This window comes from Apaloderma vittatum, unplaced genomic scaffold, assembly GCF_000703405.1.
Source record: "Apaloderma vittatum isolate BGI_N311 unplaced genomic scaffold, ASM70340v1 scaffold19982, whole genome shotgun sequence".
NCBI classification, from domain to species: Eukaryota; Metazoa; Chordata; class Aves; order Trogoniformes; family Trogonidae; genus Apaloderma; species Apaloderma vittatum.
This window is the reverse complement of record NW_009704473.1, coordinates 14,632-33,926: the sequence shown is the minus strand read 5'-3', so window position 1 is coordinate 33,926 and position 19,295 is coordinate 14,632. Positions and strand designations below refer to the sequence as shown.

At 35.7% G+C, this 19,295-nt stretch overlaps 1 protein-coding gene across 1 annotated transcript; it reads right to left on the bottom strand.

Annotated features, from left to right (window-relative positions):
• Positions 1 to 10,735: 10,735 nt before the first annotated feature.
• Positions 10,736 to 18,712, bottom strand: ASPN (asporin). The gene is made up of 7 exons (XM_009865061.1): positions 18,466 to 18,712; positions 16,480 to 16,592; positions 14,511 to 14,724; positions 14,047 to 14,157; positions 12,877 to 12,970; positions 12,054 to 12,192; positions 10,736 to 10,933 (listed from the first exon to the last, which is right to left on the bottom strand). Exons 1-7 carry the CDS (start codon positions 18,710 to 18,712, stop codon positions 10,736 to 10,738), a joined length of 1,116 nt encoding a protein of 371 aa, XP_009863363.1.
• Between the last annotated feature and the right edge of the window lie 583 nt (positions 18,713 to 19,295).

Here is a 19,295-nt window from a genome sequence, read left to right as displayed (position 1 = left end):
TAGCTGTACCCTTGCATACTCTCGTGTAGGGAGATACAATTTCTGTACCCTCTATTTTCTTCAGTTACTCTGTTTTTAGGTCTTTTGTTTGGATTGTCTTTATATAACATTAACACTGTTTTGGGAAAGATACTTGTCTGTGCATCTATATTCTGCCTGATTTATGACAAGCGGGCTGATTAGCTCAGTGGTTTGAGCACGGTGCTGGCAACAATGACAACACCGAGGTCGCGGGTTTGATTCCCGCTCGGTCCCCATGTGTTGCCTGGTCTAGTGGAGAGGTGGCGTCCCTGCCCATGCCAGGGAGATGGGACTAGATGATCTCTAAGGTCCCTTCCAGCCTAGGCCATTCTATGATTCTATGATTCTAATCACATTTAGGTGCTTACTATTTGAATAATTTGTGAGTCACAGCTGCTTCTTGGCAGGGCTGAGTTATTTTACTCAAGTGCTCTGTGACAGGAAATCTGTTTCTTCTATCATTAGCCATTCTGGGATATTTGAAAGGCCTTATGATTTCTTCTGGTGAGGCCTTGAACATGGTTCACACTTAACACAGTGTTTTTAAGTGGGGAGAATGAGTTGATCTAGGCATTAGCTACAGATCTTTCACAGTAGTCAAGCAAGTGTCCTTGTTGCCTTATGTCATGCTTCTGACACCTGACTGTTGCCTTGTCCTATCACTTTTTGAGAGTGGAGGTAGTGCCTGCAACTTTGTAGCCAAAATATAATCTCATCATCCACAATGCTTTCTTTTTAAAAATTAAATTACAAAAATAACATGGATGCTTTGAGTGACTAGATTGAGCTTGGTCAAAATTAAGCCAATAGTAGTAGCTACCTTTAAAAATCTTTATATTCTATATGGCTGCAAGTCAACTGTCTAAAACTTCATTCACATCTTTGCCAAACATGGGGATTATTGCTAAAATCTCTAAATAAATCTGTATGTTATGAAAGCAGTCACAGAGACATGACTTGTGTAGACGTTTAGAGCTGCTAATGGATGAACTAGATGCTAGGTTTACCCACAATGGAATGGTTGAGTGGAAAGGTACTGTTTAGAAAGACAAAAATGTTACTTTACGGAGCAATAGCACATCTGACGGATGTGTTTTCCATGCTCACATTTTCTCCTCTTCTCAGGTTCCTGTTCATTCTTAGTTTGGCAAGGCACTGTTGAAGTGGGAAGTGTGTGTTACCCTTTCTGTTCTAAAAGCAAAGCCCAAGAAGCAGCAGTATGCATCTGTAACAGGCCAGTACTACTCAGGGGAAACATTCCTGAAACAGAGCTAATGAGTTATTGCCTCATGTATGTATGCTCCAATGGAACGTGCTCAAGGAAAGCATCTCAAAGATTTTTAGTTAGTATGGTAAGAAACCTTTTATTTTTTTAATGTTCACTGTGTTTATGGCTTTATCATAAATAGTGATACAAGGTTTTTAAAAAGAGTAACTGCTTTTCTTTCACCCGTCTGTTAGATGGAAGCAGTAAGGAGAATGTTGAACATTAGCTTTAGATCAAGTTTAGTTTCTGCTTTTCTGAAATAAAAGATTGTGCGTTTCATTTTCAGAAATTCAATCTGAATGCACTTTATTTAGATTTGAACAACAGTATTAATTGTTCTGGGAAGACCTTTTGGTCAATAATTTTTTTTTTTTCAGCAAGAGCCAGTACACCAAGGAGTTAGAGTAACAATGCATAATTTCCTACAGGTTCCACCTTGACTGTTGTCTCAGGGAGAAGAGATAATGGCCTACTGACCTCGTACTAGCTTACTCTGTTTTATGTTTTGAAAACTTTATTGCTATATTGTATAGTTAAATGCTAATTGTTGGTAATTGGCGTAATTGGTAACGCTAATTGAGGGTAATATCTAAATGGAAATTGTATGTATTAGCTTAAAATATAACTGTAATAGATGAATTCCAAGAAGCTAAGTAAGCTTTCATGAAATTATTAATTTCTAATTATTGAACACTAAATTTTTCTTGAGAAAGTAGTAGTTATTCTGCATCACACTATTTTTCCTAGAGAAATGAGTAGACAGTTGTTTTTATTATTCTTGCAGAATATTAGATTATTATATCGCTTCCTGAATCTGAGCATGCTAAAAAATTACGCCCTATTACTGACCCATGAGTCACTTAGTCTGTTCCTTGTTTCATCCTGTAGAATAGCAAGAAGATAGAATAAGACAGAAGAGCTGTATGCTGTCTTGATGATAGTCTTCTTGGTGGCCTAAGTAGGATATAAATTAAGGTAATATAATATCTCTTATAATGGCAGACCAATTTTCCACAAATGAGAAAGAAATAAGTTAGGTATTCTGTGAAGAATGTTTCTGTAAGGAAAGTATTTTCATTGGTCTTTATATCTGAAAAGCACTTGGAAATAACACAGGCTGAACAATTAAGAGGCAAGTGCGTGCTTATGTTGATGACTTGCTCCCCTCTGTCTCTCAGGAAATCTTACATTCTTGGGCAACCAGCTAACTGGAGATTTTTTCCATGCTTAACTTTATTCTGAATATAATGAGAGAATGGAACTCCTTAACAGTTCCTGCATATGTCATTGTAAAGAGAGCATGTTCATTTCCATATTGTTCCCCTTGACTCTGATAGAAACCTTTATATAGGGCATGGGTAGTACATGCATAATGAATCTGGTATATGAAACATACTGCATGAGATGCATAGATGGTCTCTATATATGCAGCTAGTTTCAGGCTTGTTAAATTTAATGCTTATGTCCAGGGATCTTGTGGCAGAACTTAGGTGTGTGTGCAAATGTGTGGGATTCTCATCAAAACTGCATCCACATTGCTGCTTTTCCAGAAATCTTGTAGTCTTCAAATTTCTCCTGGACAAGAGATTCGAGACAGAAAAAGTGATCATGCACAGGAAAACTGGGCTGTATGGTATTCCCACTGCAATCATAGCAGCATAATGGTTAAATCCAGAATTGCATTGCTTAGTTGAGTAGAATTGTTCATATTTTATACAAAAAACTTCAACAGATCTGTCTGTTGGCAGCATGCTACGTTGAGCTAATCTTTTATTCGCTAGTACAAGCTTTGAGAAACATCCTAACGTTTCAAAATATTGATTAGTTTTGGAAATATCTTAAATATCGCAAAAGCCTTTCTGTTTATTCTGTCCTTTACATTGTCTTCCCTCTCAGATGATTCATTGAGTATGCAGGGTAAATCTACATTTATCTTAGCAGATAATTTCAGACAGTGGTATGTGATACGTGGCATTTGGGATTCGAGTCAGATTTTCATTTACTCCAGGGCTTTTCCATGTGTTTTCTATTAGCAGCTTTGTTCTCAAATCTCTAGTCTCCCCAGAAAGAAGGGGAAAAAAACCCCAAGAAACAATCTTCAATTCTAAACATAGAGAAGGAGAAAAAAAATCGGCTTCAGGTTATTATTTCATTATTTTTAGTTTACCATTGCTTTTATTGTCAACCTGGTGTTGAATTGTGATCAAAATACAACGGAAATATTAATGTTTCCTTTGTCTGTTGCGGTACAGATTAGTTTTTCTGGATAAATACTGCAATATTTTAACCAGGAACCTGCTCCTAAGACTGTGAAATAGTGGGTAATGATGTTTGATAGTATGCTTAATATCATGTGAATTTTCTTCTTTTCTTTGAAATCATTGGGAAAAAAAAAGCTTGATGTAACTGATTTTTTTACGTATTAATTTAAAAAACAAACACTTGTAAAGTAGATTTTTTTTTTACTCAAGGCAACATGGGAAGATATCCAGAAACTTTGAGAAATGGAGAATAAGAAAGGTGTAGTTCAAACTTGTAAAGTTGAGACTTTTTGGTTTTTTGTTCAGCTTTACTGGGCAGTCTTCTCCGAGATATTTGAAGCTGCTTCAACAGATTCCAGTGAATATAACTAGTTCTAGCATTATTAGTGATAAATATAAAAATATTAGCTAGAAACCTGGGCTCTGAAAAATGTAGCTCTCTAGATTTAACTTAAACTTGAAAGAAAACATCATAATATTAGTAAATAATCCACTACAGTTGGAGGGGGCTGGTTAGCTCAGTTGGTTAGAGTGTGCTGCTGATAACACTAAGATCACGGGTTCGATCCCCATTCAGTCCCCATGTGTTGCCTGATCTAGTTGAGAGGCGTCCCTGCCCATGACAGGGAGATTGGATTAAATGATCTCTAAGGTCCCTTCCAGCCTAGGCCGTTCTATTAGTATGGGACATATTTTAATGTTGGTAATTGCTGTCTTTGAGAGCAGAAATTCCTTTTTGAAATTATATTCAATGTTTTAAAAGTTTCATAACAGTGAAGTCATATCAGATTTCGTAAGCATAACCTCTTTTAGGTAGTTGAACTATGTTACCACTTTGCCAAACCGATATGAACGGTAAAAAACTTTGCATATCTTAGTTTATTTACCTTTTTCTTCTGGTCGATCTAGTCTCTGGCGTTTGCCTCGCTTTTTGGAAGTGCTGGTGCAGGAATTCTTCATGGGAGATTTGCTGATGTGAAACTTTCTGGAACTTTCTAGTATGGTTAGAGTAACCATCCTTTCTTCTCTTGATTTCCTAAGGAAAGGAAACTTTTTATCTTTGTCACATATTTCACCCAATATCTTTTGATCCTCATTGCCAGTTATAACCAAATTTGACAGAACAGAGGGAAAAGTATTGGTACTTCTTACAATTTGTGAAAAGGAGCAGCTGGACAGAAGAAAGCACTCCAAAGATGCACTTCAACTGAGGAAAAACAGTTATAAATCCTCCTTCTTAAGAGTAAGCAGCCAGATGGCAAGATGAAGCAGTTTTTGACTAACCCCTTGACTTACTTTTACCTCTGTCACTTTGCAGCCAAACAGGTGGTAGCTGTGGAAGGCAGTGGTAGGAGAATATGCTGAGGTATTGGTCTGAGGTAGAAACAGGTGGAAGAACCTGAGAGCTGTAAGGCTTAAGTCCATAGGAATCCAGGCGTCTGTGACTTCCCTGTTCATGAAGTAATTTGGTGACAGCAACACTGGGAATGAAGAGTGTCTTTATCCTTCTAGTGCAGCCAAGGATGCTGTTAGCCTTCTTGCTGGAAGGGGACATTGCTATGGCATGTTCAGCTTGTCCACCAGGACCCACTGGTCCTTTCCTGCAAAGCTGCTTTCCAGCTAGTCTGACTTTTACCCATGCTTGGGGTTATTCCTCTGAGCTACTGGACTTTGCACTTTCTGTTGGTGAACTGCGCGAGGTTCCTGTTGGCTCAATTCTCCAGCCTGTTAAGCTTGTACAACCGTCTGGCATATCAACTGTTCCTCCCACTTTTGCATCATCAGCAAACTTGCTGAGGGTAATCCTATCACCCAGATCATTAATGAAGACGTTGAACAGATCTGGAGCCATTATTGACCCCCAGGGCACACCGTTAGTTATTGACTTTCAGTTAGAATTGACTAGATTGCCACCCTCTGCTCTCTGTCATTCAGCCATCCACCTCATTCTTCGCTCATCCAGCCTGTGCTTCGTTGTGCTTTTATGTTTTCACAGCTCTTTTTTCCTTAGGTCATGCAGCCATGTCCAAGTAGCTGTGCTATTCTCTATTCGCCTGTCCTTTTCTCATTCCTGACACTTCTGAGCATAGTGGTCACTTGTAGCCAGTTTGGCAGATAAACACAATTCTTGCAGATTTTATGTAAATTTACAGCTGTACAGAGGAGCAAAACACTAGTGACGCTGGAAAAAGGAAGAAAAATCAACTTCTTCACCTTCTTTAACCTGTTTGGCAGCAAGAGAAAACACTTACAGGATCTGTGAAATTCATACACCAGTCTGCAGGTAACCAAGTAGTTGATTCTGAACCCACACTTCTAACCTATGGATATATTCTGTGAAGGAAATAGAGGAAACAAAGAATGTACCCCGTTGGAACCACTATCGTTAACCATATGAGGTGGAGTGGGATTTTGTGATGGCAGATTGAGGGTTATGTGGTGTAGGCATCTTTACAAAACTATTCTTCATTAGGTGCCTTGCAGAACAAACATATCTCAAACTGAAACATTGTGATGCTTCAAAATGTTGTTTTAGTTTGGCTTTTCAATACGGATATAAAAGAAGTCCTGTTCTATTGCATGTACATTTTAATTTACATGGTATGCACTTGATGTAGCTGGGGCGAGTTAAAATCATGATTTGATAACATATTGTATTCTTTAAACTTCCAGCATCTTACTTTGTTACTTGTTTGCCAATGTCGTGTAACTTAGATATTATTCTTTGTATTACTGTGTTTTAAAGTATTTCATTAAGTAGATTGCTATTGGGGAAAGAGGCAGGTAGAAGACTCTGAGAGATGATGCTATTTTGCCCTTTGGCAAGCTAATGGTGTAGAGCACGTCTTTAACAGTATTCAGATAGGCAACTCAACCAGTTTTTGTGAAGTTTACTGGGCTATTATTGTGCAACGATAGTCTGTTATTTATTCTTCAGACTACTTTTTCTTCTATTGGTAACAACAGGCTGCCATCCTCTGGTGAAATTTGTTAACTGTCTTGTACAGACCTGACAAATTTTCAGAAGGGGGAAGTCCATTGAAGTTTGGAAAGCTTAGATGAATAATTTTTTTTTCTAATATTAGAATAATGTAGTTACTTGTACAGGGAATAACTAATAAGAGAAGACTCTTAAAAAGATTTGTGTCAAATCTCTGTTTCTCTCTTTTTTCCATAACATCTGTGGCGAATGTAAAGGTGGGGTTGATTTCTTGACCCTTTTCTCCCCATCTGCTGATACTGAACTGCCTTGTTCTGTGGACAGACTGTTGAATGCCAGTGTATTATCATTAGTTAGCTCTTATTCTGTTAATTTCATTGCTGTCCATGTTCAGAAATTATGCCTGAAAATGTAAGGCACATTTTATATTGCCGTGTCTGTACGCCACTGTGACATCCACTTGGATTTATCCTGAAGTAAGCCAAAGATACAACATGTGTAAGCCATTATATTATTACCTGCAAATGCTAGCTGAAGAGTGATATCTGAAAAGAGTGGAAGGTTGCTGAATGTAATGTTTTCTTGTAAGTGACAGACATCCTATGAATTTATGTGATGTGATGTAAGAAATTACTGTTCTTTCTCTGAAAAATAACTCTTACAGGACACAGAATGAACCATTTGATATTTACCTGCCCTAATGTAAAATAACCCATGTAGTATGTCACAGATAAAATGTTTTGAACTTCAAATCTAGTTGACAAGCTAAACAAGAGATTGTTTATTAAATGTGAGACTGTAGCTAGTATCTTCCAAATAGTGTTGGAGTTCCTTTTTTGAGTTATATATATCTGTAGATCCTGATTTAAGAAAGAGGTTCTCAGTCTGAATGCCTGGCAAGGATTTAAAGGCAGGAGCCTCTAGGGAGTTAGCTACAGTTTTACAGAACTTTTTTCTATACTGACTTCAACAGTGGACCTAAAAAAGGAAAGGGAAAGCAGTTGTTCTACGCCTGTTGAGACCTTAGTCCATCTTATTAAACGTCTTGGTCTTGGCAAGTACAGTATTCTTGTTGTCCATTGTATAAGCTTCAGTTAGATAAGGAATTGTGGCTTTCTCTGTTATGTTTCCTTTTAATCCGTACCATTAAATTAGTGCAGAATAATGTGCTACGTAACTAGAGTAAATTCATAGTGTTCAGCTGCAGAATTTGAATCCACTTTCTATTTATGTTGTCGTTGCTGAATTGGTGTGACTAGTGTAGCATGAGTGTTTAAGAATAGATTTAAACTAGTGATTTGTATAAATGTACTGATTTTTCTGTTATTGATTTTACTATTTTTACTAGCGTTGTACTTGCTCTTTGTGCTTTCAAATGAATATTTGATTGAAGTCCACCTATATTCCACTTATTTGATGTGAAAACTCTTAACTTAGTGTTCTACAGAGCAGATAAAAGATTTAGAAATTTTCCTTCTATTTTACATTCTTAAAGTTCTTTAGGATTGAACTTCTTTTTGCTGTTATGTTGCTGCTTGACCACTCCTTTCCCCTGGAAGTCCCTCAAATCTTACTTGGCTCTTGATTGCCCTCTGATCATAGAATCATAGAATGGCCTAGGCTGGAAGGGACCTTAGAAATCATCTAGTCCAACCTCCCTGTCATGGGCAGGGACGCCACCTCTCGACTAGACCAAGCAACACCTTGGGACCAAGCAGGAATCGAACCCGCAACCTCGGTGTTGGTCCTCTACGAATTTTCCTGCCTCATCCTTTATTTGCCTTTCCTCTATTTTCTCGATAGTAAACTTTATAAGCAGTGAATCTTTTGTGGAACATTAAGGATTTCAGCTTTTTAGCTATTACTAGGTGAAAATGGGCGTTTATTTTAAATCTTCACATTTTTCCAATAATAACTATGCCGACAATGCTTTGTCTCTGGTATAGGGTTATGAACTGTTTATGATAGTATAAGGCAGGGTAGCCTATCATTCAGGGAAGGTTTTTCAGAGTGTATGAATGTGCACTTGGGCTGTTACAATGAAGTAGCAAGTGCTCTTGCTTGTGTCTAAATGTAAAGGTTTCATGTGATGATTTACCCTAAGGTAAATAACTAGTCTATGTGGTGCGTTACCCTTTATGTCACTGGGCTGTTTCATTCTCAGTGACTTGTTTCTCCCCTTTCTCTTTTCAACATTCTTCCATGCTGCACGTAAATTTTGTAGAGATGGCTTGAAGAGTTGGCTGTTTCCCTCTGTAGCCTCCTCAGATTTGTTCCTCTTGGGTTTATTTAAAGTGCAGTGTACATAGAGATACCCGGACTGTGTCATTACTAGGAATGTAGAGTTGCAGTAAAAGCTGGTATTTCATACATTCCCTGCATGGACTGTACATACACAGTTCAGTATTTCCTATGAGTATAGTAACTAATTCCATGGTGGAAAAACCTGCTGAAAGTATTGCCTTTTTTTCTATATAGACATCAGACTTGTCTTCTAATATGAATGTATGTTTAGAGATCATAGCTCTTCAAGCATGTTGACACAGCTAAAGAAGTACATGATATAAACTAGACTAACTGATGAAAAATTTACCACTACACATTAACTACTATTTCCAGCACTGATTACAGCTTTCCCCATGTTATTTGGTAGGAAATGCACTCCTTGGAAACATCTTGAGAAGACAGGATTAGAAAGATGCTTGGTGATCTGCAGATTTATGTTGGGATTTATGTTTACTTCTGTGTTGATTTTATTCTACGGAATTTCTGTTTGTGAAACCTGTTTTTCAGTAAAAGACTCCCCTGGCTTGCTCTCCTCCCCTCTCTCCATGTCGTTTTGGGTTTTAACAGCATAGGGATTCTAACAAAATTAATTACATATGAAGAGACACAGCAGATGAAAAGAAATCATATTAGACTTACTGCTTAGTGTACTTGGCAAGGTGTCAGGAAGACTGAGAAATCATTAATTGCTTGATTTCTGTGTAGTAGAACAAATACTGTTCTCTGTCATTTCCTGTAGCTGCTTCAAATAAAGTGTTAGATTTTTAACTTTGTGACAAACAGCAACGGTAAATGATCCACAAGGTGTATAGATATTGAAAAAAAGAAGAATAAATATCTAGAGAATAGTCAGAAAGGTGGTTGATAATAATCTCTGTGTGTTTTGACATCATCTCTCATGTCATCAAGTATACAAATGCAGGTATTCTTTATTTAATTTATTTTGAATCTCAATAGCAAATATACACTAAACAGATATATAAAATATCCATTTTATACAGTACTGTCAGTATTGAGAATTCTACATGCTGACCTGTGTAAGAAGTCAGGGCAGTTGATTTCCAGCTATCTGCTTGCATTCAGCAATATTCAGGTACTTACATTAATGAGGGATTCTTAACCCGTGTGATGTCAAAAAAAAAAATACTTAAACATTAAATAAAAAACATGATTACAATTGTTATAGATAAAAGAAAATGGTTGTGCTGGCCTAAAGGGAGTTTAATAATCATTCCTATTAAGCTTGAAGCGTATGATATATCTTGATTCCTACTTTTTAATGTTCAGAATGCACTTAATTATACTGATGGCAAACCATTGATGGTCATTTCTCTCTTAAAGTTGCAAGAAGAAATACCAAAACCATAACTTTTTTTGCATATTAGTTCTTGGTATGGGACCTGCCTTTATCTCATTTAACAGATTATTAAAATATATTCTAGTTTAGAGACAAAAGATCTCATGATACCATACAGTTCTGTTGCATCTTTGCTGATTATCAAAAATGGCACAAGAAGTTGTCCTTGAAGTCTAGTGATTTTTTTTTTTTTGCAACTATTTTACAACAGTTTTTGACAGAGGAAAATGTCCTTACTCTGGAAAAAGTGACTTCTACTGGTGTTTTTTTTTTAGAATTTGGAAGAAAGAAAATATCAAAACTATGTGATTTAGGTAAAGAATTTAACATTTATAATAGGAAACATCAAATATAGTTTCCAGTTTCACTTCTGAGAGTCCTTGTATAAGATATAAAGGCTTTTGTTTAAATTATTCAAACATAGGTTGAACATTGTCAAATAATACAATCGATCCTACTAACATACTATTTCTATTTAATCATCTCTGAAATAGTAAATACTTTGTAAACTGGTTAAATAGTGTAAAATTTTCATTTTCCTGCAAATTTCAAGTATTGTAGAACTGATGTGGACATGTTGCTTTTTGAAATGACCAACTTCTTCACTTGAGGAAATTTCCGAGTTGCACGCTGTTTCTGGCTAAAATGCAACGGAAAGTCGAAGGCTGGACCTCCCAGTACTTTACAGGATTATTGAAGAGGCTTATGCCACTGTATAACGCTTTCTTCTTTCTTCGTCCTGTTGGGCAGAAATCATTCACTCCCAGTTTTGCAATATGATTAGAATGAAGGAAGACTACCTGCAGCAATAAGAAAGAGGAGGATATAAAAGTTAGTATGTAAATGGCAAAAATATGTAAACATTTGTTAACGTATAGATAACTGGGCTTTGCTAATAAGATCAGTTGGATACAAACCTTAATAGTAACAGAAATTAAAAAATTGTACTAAGTCTTTTAAAAACGTCTCCCTCCAGCCATAGTATCTCCCACAAAAGAAAAGCTGTATGGCATTTTATCAGTATGCATAATGCAAATTTTCAATTATTTAAGAAATTTTAGAAAGTGGGCTCTAGAAAAGTTGATATTGGGAAAAATTTGCATGTATGGTTATAGGAACAAATTAATTAATGCTCATATAGCTTAAGTTAGGTAAAAAAAGGACTTGTGATAGGAGAATTTAAAATTTGTTAGCTAAAATAATGTACATTGACAAAAGAGTTCTTTTGTCTGTATACTATATATACACATATATATACTTTTACATTACATTGTAAGTTGATGTTTGGCTTTGTTTCTCATATTTTTTTAATATATATCAAAATATTTTTGTTTAATTGAAAGTGACATGAGAAATTCAGAGGTAAAAACATTTACTAGATATCTTATTGTGTGCTCTGCCTTCTATGCACTTCTTGTTTCCTCAAGCTTTTTTCTGCATAGTATCCCAAGGTATATGTCATCATAGAAAACACTTATGATTTTAATTGCTATTCCATAATTCAAAAAAATAGTGTGTTCTGAAAGCATTTTTTTACAGAATTTATCTAGTTCTAAACACAGATTTTAAAGTTGTATCTCATAATTTCAGCCTTCTAAATAATTTACTTTGAATTAAGACTTATCAGCAATGGGAGTGGAAAATTTCCATTTTGGCTTGCTAGTATGGAAAATATAAATCTTTAACATAGCTTTTGGGTGTAGCATGTTGGTTTACTTTTTTTTCTAGGAAGTGTTCCTGCTATTTAATCTTGTTTGTTTCTTTAAGTACCTATGTGCGTGTGCAGTCTCGGGTTTTCCTAGCGTGAGAGTCATATGCCACTGTTAACAATGCTTTTCAGTTACGTTCTAATCACTTTGATAGTGTGGAAGTCAAAAAACTCATAACTACTAAACCTTTCTATTAAGTTTAATATATGACCTGCAGATATTTCAGTTCAGGTAATCCAGGAGGAACTTTCTTGAGCTTATTTTTTTCAAGATGGATTTCACGTATACTAGGTATGTTGGCAAAACTTCCATTTTCCACATCTTTGATTTTATTGTTCCCAAGGCCTAGCCTAGAAATAGTACAAAGAACATTTAATTAAAGACTAATTGAGATTCACAATAGCACTGAAGAACATACTTTTTTTTAAAGATTTAAATACACAGTAGACATAGGTGAGAAAAGAATGATGAAATCTTACTTCTGGTAGGATAAACCCTCACCATTGATCTAACAAATATTTTTTCTTCTTAATTTACTCTCCTCTTAAAGGACAGCAGTTAGCATGCTGTGAGCAGTTGACCAGTTTTTCTTGACCAGTTTTTCTGCTTTCATGGCAAGAGTTAAATGGATAAACACCAACAAATCTGCTTGTAAAATAAATTATTCTCTTTTATCAAGAAATATAACTACATGGGAATAAAAAGTGTTGTTCTAAAAAATAGCCAAAGAAGAGCAAGTCTTATAAAGAAACAATTATATATATATCTTAGTTAAAAATATTATATTTTTAAAATAAACAGGACTACCTTCTTTCCTACTTCCACATTTTCCTTAATTTAGGCCTTAGTTTTATTTTTTTGCTATAAGACATCAGCCTGTGTTACTAGTATGGTGATTTTTTTTTAAGTTTGGTCTATTTACAGTAGTTCTTACTAAACCACAATTTTAAATTCTCTTCTCTCTCAGTAACAAGAGTTACTCCTGCGAAGTCATACCTTCTATCAAATAAAAGCATTCTAAGAGGGAATTTTACCTTTGAAGATCTTTATACCGATTAAAATCTTCAACTTCGATTGATGTGATCTTATTGTCATCTAAGTGAAGTTCTAGTAGACTGGAGGGCAGGTCTAATGACAAACAAATGCACAGTATGAGAAAAAGAAGTAGATTTATTTTTGTTGGAAATTTTATTATGCTCGAAGCAGCTTCTGTCCTTTGTGTTTAGGGTTGCATGAAGTATCTTGGGGGAAGGGATTGTTTGCATCAAAGAAATGGGTGTTCAATGAAAGTATGTTGCTTTTTAAAAAATAATCAACATCACTGGGTTTAAAATAGTAATTAAAAAAAAAATATTTAAATGCATATGCTAATGTTAAGATTTCAGAGTTCCAAAATTTGATATGATTCTGCTAGCTTTCTTTTTTTAATGGGTTTCCTCAGGTGCTACCAAATAGTCCCGATTCGGAACTGTCAGCAAATGGACCAGGAGGCGGAGAATCCTTTTCACAACATCCTTCTAGTGAGGGCAAAGAAAAATAGTGACATGTTTGAGTTTCTCTTTGCTGATCTGATGTTCAGTTTTCCTAGGATCTGTCTAGATGGCACCCTGACACCGAGCAAGATAACCCACATATTTCCTTTATTAATATGGCTTAGAAGAGCACTGCTCCCATGGCCATTACTGTATGTTCTAGTGTTACAGTACAGAAGAAAAGTCCGAGGCTTTACAGTCAGACTTTGTGCCAGCTAATGTGCTTTTAGTATTTGTTTGGGCTTTTTTCCAGTTTACATTCCAATTTACGATTCTGCAGGGTGCTGCTTGTGTCTTAGTTACAATATTAAGAGGAAAGACTACCCATCTGTCCGCTTTGGATTTTCAGATTTTTAGCGTGTTCTGTAAGTTACATGTGTTTTGATTTCTTGTGTCATTATAACATTTGTGGATAGAAGGACCTACAAACTTAGTTTCCATTTGTACAGAACATGTTCACCATTAAATCGTGTGTGGCTATGGTTTGACGCCACATATGGGACCTCATGCTTTTGAAGTGTAGAGTTGGATACTAAATGCAAAAAGTGGTTGGTAGTAATGAACAATACAAACCAGAATGTATGAACATTTTAATAATCATATAGATGTTAAAGCGTTTTGTTTAGGAGTGTACTGGTATAGGTGAAATAGAAAAGGTAAAGCAAAACAAACCTTTAGGAATTGAAGTTAATTTAGCTTCTGCGATTCTTATATGGTAGATATTTACTCCTTCAAAAGCCCCTGGCTCTATTCCATCATTGTTAAGAGGATTTGCACTCATTTCTGTCCAAGGGAGGAAAAAAAATATTTATGTGATAGGATTTGTGTGTATATTAGACTAACTTATAAACAACCAATTTAATTTTATTTATGACGTCTGATATTCTAAATACTAATTAATGTTTAGCTTTGCCCTGTTCTGCGGGGTGGCAGTCACAGCTTTCAGGGAATAAAGGCTCTCTAACTTGGCGTTCAGCGTTGCCAGAAAGTTGACCTATGTAGCAACTTTATGCAGAAGTTAAGTTGTCAAAGTATTGATATTACTTTTACAGGAAATTGCACATTGGGAAATGTTTGAATGAAAATGATATATAGTATGTTACTTTTTTGATAAAGACATTTTCTTTTCTACTTACCTAAAACATGTAGAGACTTCATTCCTTTAAATGCGTCCTTGTGGATTTTCTTAACCTTATTAGCATGAATTCTGAGCTCTACTAAAGTTTTTGGTAGATCTGTTGGAATCTCAGCTAGCTGGTTATGGGACAAATAGAGTCGTCGTAGCTTCTTTGTTGATTGAAAGGCTTTTGGATGGATCTTGGTTATTTTATTGTTGTTCAAAGCCAGTGCCTATGAGATATGGGAAGAGCAATACAACGAAATTTTTTTTTTTTTTCACAGGAATCTTATGTTTGTGAGTTTTAGGACATGAATTTGATATATAACGATTAAGCGTTTTAAGTATTTTACTTTTCTATCATACCAAACCAGCACTTTGCATGTTCTTTAGGCATTTCAATTAACTGTGAAAAACGAAAAAGAACCTGAAAGCTGGAATGTCACCTAGAAGGCAGAGAAAAACTAGTCAGAGCTGACAAGGTGCCAATGGATAGCAAGAAGATTTGGCAAAACATGTTCATATATTTTGTGGGATTGCGTGTGGGATATATCTTTTTTTGGTTGGTGATGATGTTCCTTAATGCAGATGAAGCCTCAAAACTCAGAATTTCACCTTTTATTTCAACATGATGCTACAAAATAAAAATCAGGGTGTTTTATCCAAATTCCTTATAAATTAATGTGTATATATGACAGTACACATAGGAATATATATCTTATTTCCATGATTTTTCAACTCCTGTGAATTTAAGTCTCTTGTGTACAGTACACTAGCCGTTTTCGGGACAGTTTTTCATTCTTGGTTGCTATTTGTTATCAGAGAGCTTTTAATCATGAGACGCTACAGACAAAATATGAGTTATCTGAAATTATTTTGCATGTTGAATCACACTCTCTGGAGCTCATCTGCTCTCTGGAGTTGTGAAAAAAAAAGTAGAGCAAACCACAGTTACTCTTTTTTTTTTTTCCCCGAAAAAATGAGGATAGCTGAAGGAAATAAACAGGAAATGCTCCTTCCTAATCCAAGTTGCCATCTGTGCCTTTGCTAAAGTTCTGAGGCAAGTTGTACAAAGTGAACTTTGCTTTCAGTATCAATTTTGTTGGGCCTTGCCACAAATGATCTGATGAGAAAAATTAGAACAGCTCAGAGTTTTCAGTTATCACACAATTAAGTGACTCTAATATAATTATGAGATGATTGCTGATGTATTCCAGTAACTTCCTTAGTCACTGGAGATTAGTCTCTGTAAGATCTTTTGTACTGAATATAAACCACGGTTAATGTGTTTACTCCTAACCTGGTGGTAAGACCATTCTGTACCTACACATGAGACACTTAAAGGGAATTGGAAACAATTTGTCCCAGACAAAGTTCCTATTTTGTCTGTCCTTGCTTAACCCATAACAATTGGAAAGTTTGTTCATAAAGACTTTCTTGTGAATCTTCAGTTCTTGCTCAGAAACCAAATATGATTGAAAAGGATTTGGTTTACATTAATTTGATATGTTTCATGTTAGAAAACAGTAATAAAGCCCCTGACTTTTTCAGTAATGCAGTGTTGTTGTGTTCAGATCAGCTGGATTTATAACATCATTTGCAGTGGTGTATGTGTTTGTACACTGTGTGCTTTTGAAAATGCCCTCTACTTTTGTAAGGTAATCAGGTAAAAAAAGGAGCACCTCTCTTGCAGCCTTTAAAATGTAAGTAATGCTTCTGGGCATGCTAAGGACTGAAGAAATCAGAAATCTTGAGGATCTATGTGGCTAGATACATATAGTACATATTCTGGATGTTGTAGAAAAATAGCATAGTTCTTACAGCTCAGAGAAATTTGCTTCTTACTATGTGGGAGCAGTCAAATATGCAGGTGCTAGACTATGTTTTTATGGATACTACTGGAGAAGAGAGACACTTTGTATTTTTAAAGTATCAAAATATTTCAGATTGCTAAATAAGATTTCGAACTTGGAAAATAGCAAGCTTACATAAAGTGATGTGAGTCCTTGGAGATCGTTTTCCTTGACCTCCTTAATTTTGTTGTTTTGAAGGTCAATCATACGAGTATCTGGTGGAATGTTGCGAGGTATTGATGTCAAACCTATTTAGTATGTGACATAAACAGAAACATTATGTGTACATAAGCCCAGAGAAATTAACTGTTAAACAGCAAAAACCAGATTGTTGATAAATAGGATGGGAAAGAGAATATGAACAGCCATAAAGCAAGGGAGAGACGGGAATATTTGATAATGAGAGCAACTAATTGTGTGAAAACGCATCACAAAAATGCGTAGATAGTTTCCTGCAGCTACCTGTGACTGTGAAAAGCTTGACTAGGGTGATCATTGCAGATTCTTTGCATCTATGAGATAAACAGCCTCAGAGCTGCAGGAAAACTGCTGAAGTCCCTGGAGAAAGTAACCCTCAGAAAACTAGGAGCTGCGGTTCTGGATTGAGAAACAGGGCTGCTGCAGCGGCTTTAAGGGATTTCTGCTTCTTTCTAGCCCTGCACTGCCCTCTCCATTGTACTGGCAGGGATAGATATCTAGCCCTGTATTTGCTCATTCCAGCTGTACATGTACTCTTGGTAAAAGTGTACAACGGATGGTCTTCCAGCTGCCAGTACTTAATTACCAGTTGTACAAATCCCCCAATAGAGTTCACTCCTCAGTTACCAAACCACGTCAGTTCATGCCATCTGAGATCCTGAATCAGCAGAAGAGACTGGCAAGGGATAGTAACTTCAGTGGAAATGCTGATGTGTCAAGTGCTAAGTCCTGGTCCAGTTTATTAACAATTCCATATGTAATAGGTTGCAGTTATTTAAAGATAAAGTCTATTAATAGGATGGTGGGCGTTTTTTTCTGTGTGACCTTAAATATGCAAACTGTAGATCAGATGCAACAACCACAGTTTATTGTTGTTCATGAGAGTTTGGTTTGATTCCTTAACAGTGACATATGTTAAAAGCAGCAATTTATGCACCGACTCAATGTTTCTAAGACATGAGGAGTCTAGGATTAAGTTTAGGATGATGGCAGAGCTGTGATGAGAATCAAAGTCATTGCCACCATGCTAGTGTCAGGAGCATAGTCCTTCGATTACCCTGAATTATGGAAGAACTTCAATAAACACTGATTAGAATTGGCACAGTTAATAATATTAGTATTTAGGACTGGTATGTGTCTGCACCAGTGTCAGTAGCAGATTTGCCTTCAGCTCAAATGTTGTTACCAGTGATACACATTTTAATGCAAGTCAGGCTGAGCAAACAGTTTGTATCCCAGTTATCTGTTAGTGTTAAACTTCCCTGTGGTTTGTTTATGGCCTCTTTTTCCTTTGTTGTGCTTTCTCATCTGTTTACCTGTTGTTTTGTAGTTGTGAATGAAGCACTTCTTTAGCCATAGTCTTTTTTTGAGGGAGGGAACTAACTTGTCTAATGCAAACCGAAGATACAGCAAACTTTTGTGCTCCTCTGTTTGGTTATAACTTAATGCAAGTAAAAACAGCAGGAGAAAGTGTAATCTAAAATGTAAATATAAGCATTTGCACATTCTGTGATTGTTGTCTGAGTGGATAAAAAGCTGTGCAGATTATTATGTACTTACTACCCCTGATCAGTATTCTGTTAAGTAGTTTTACGGTTATTTGTTACATATCCTAAGTGCCTTTCCACTCTGGGTTGTTATTGCTAGAAATCCTTGCTAATGGAAGGTGGCTATAGCAGCTCATTGCCTTGATAAACTGATGCACGTGTACTGGGAAATATATATGTTGTAAAAAGAGCTGCATAAATATTAGTTGCTGGACATGAATTAGTTATGGTTTGCAAGTCTAACTGAAAAAATGTAAGCTCCTTTTGAAAATTACTAGTACAGGAATATGTGAATGTGTGCAATTTATGGAGCTGTAGAATTCCCTTTTTAAAAGGCAAATTCTCCAAAGGAGAACAGATACAAATTTATTCTTACCTAGGTCAGAGCAATGGACAACTCTCACATAGCACTGGCATCCAAAGGGGCATACTGGGAATAGATCAAAAGGAATTAGTGGTAAAATTGGTTCAGTGGTTGGAAATAGAGAATTGTCGTCATCATCATCATCGTCATCTTCTTCCATATCTTGGAGCATCATATTCTTTAATGTAAAATATGAAGGACCAATGAGAGGTTTGGCAGAGCACAAAGCCAAGAAGAGGAGGAGTGTGTATTCTTTCATATCTTCTTAATCAGGATGGCAAATCTTGAAGAGGAAAGCAAACAAACAAACAAACCCAGACACAAGAATCAGTGAATGTAAAACAACAAATAAAGGTATTAAACCATTTATTTTACTCACTGCATCAATCTCTGGTGCTGAAGTTAAGGTCTATTCTGAATATGAAGGTTTGATTTGTATATGAAGGATGAATATAAAAATAATCTTTAAAATAAGAATTATTACTATAATATTATGTATTATAATAATATTATTTAAGTACATTAAACATTAATATCATATTGGAATTTTTACTCAAGTTTTAAAAATAATATCTTTATTTGCTTCAAGCTTTGAAGTGCAATTTTTGTAGTAAATTTTACCAGAACTTGGAATTGGATTTATTTTATTCATTCTTAATTAAAAAATATTTTAAATGAGATAAATTACTATCTCTGCATTGCTTGTATCTAGTGGATTGGAAAATACTTCATCAGCAATGCATAAAATGCACTCATCAGGATATTCCCTAAAACATTTTTTGTTCTACTCTCTGAACAATTCTAATTAATCAGATTTCCAAATTAATTCTAATCTGGGAAAA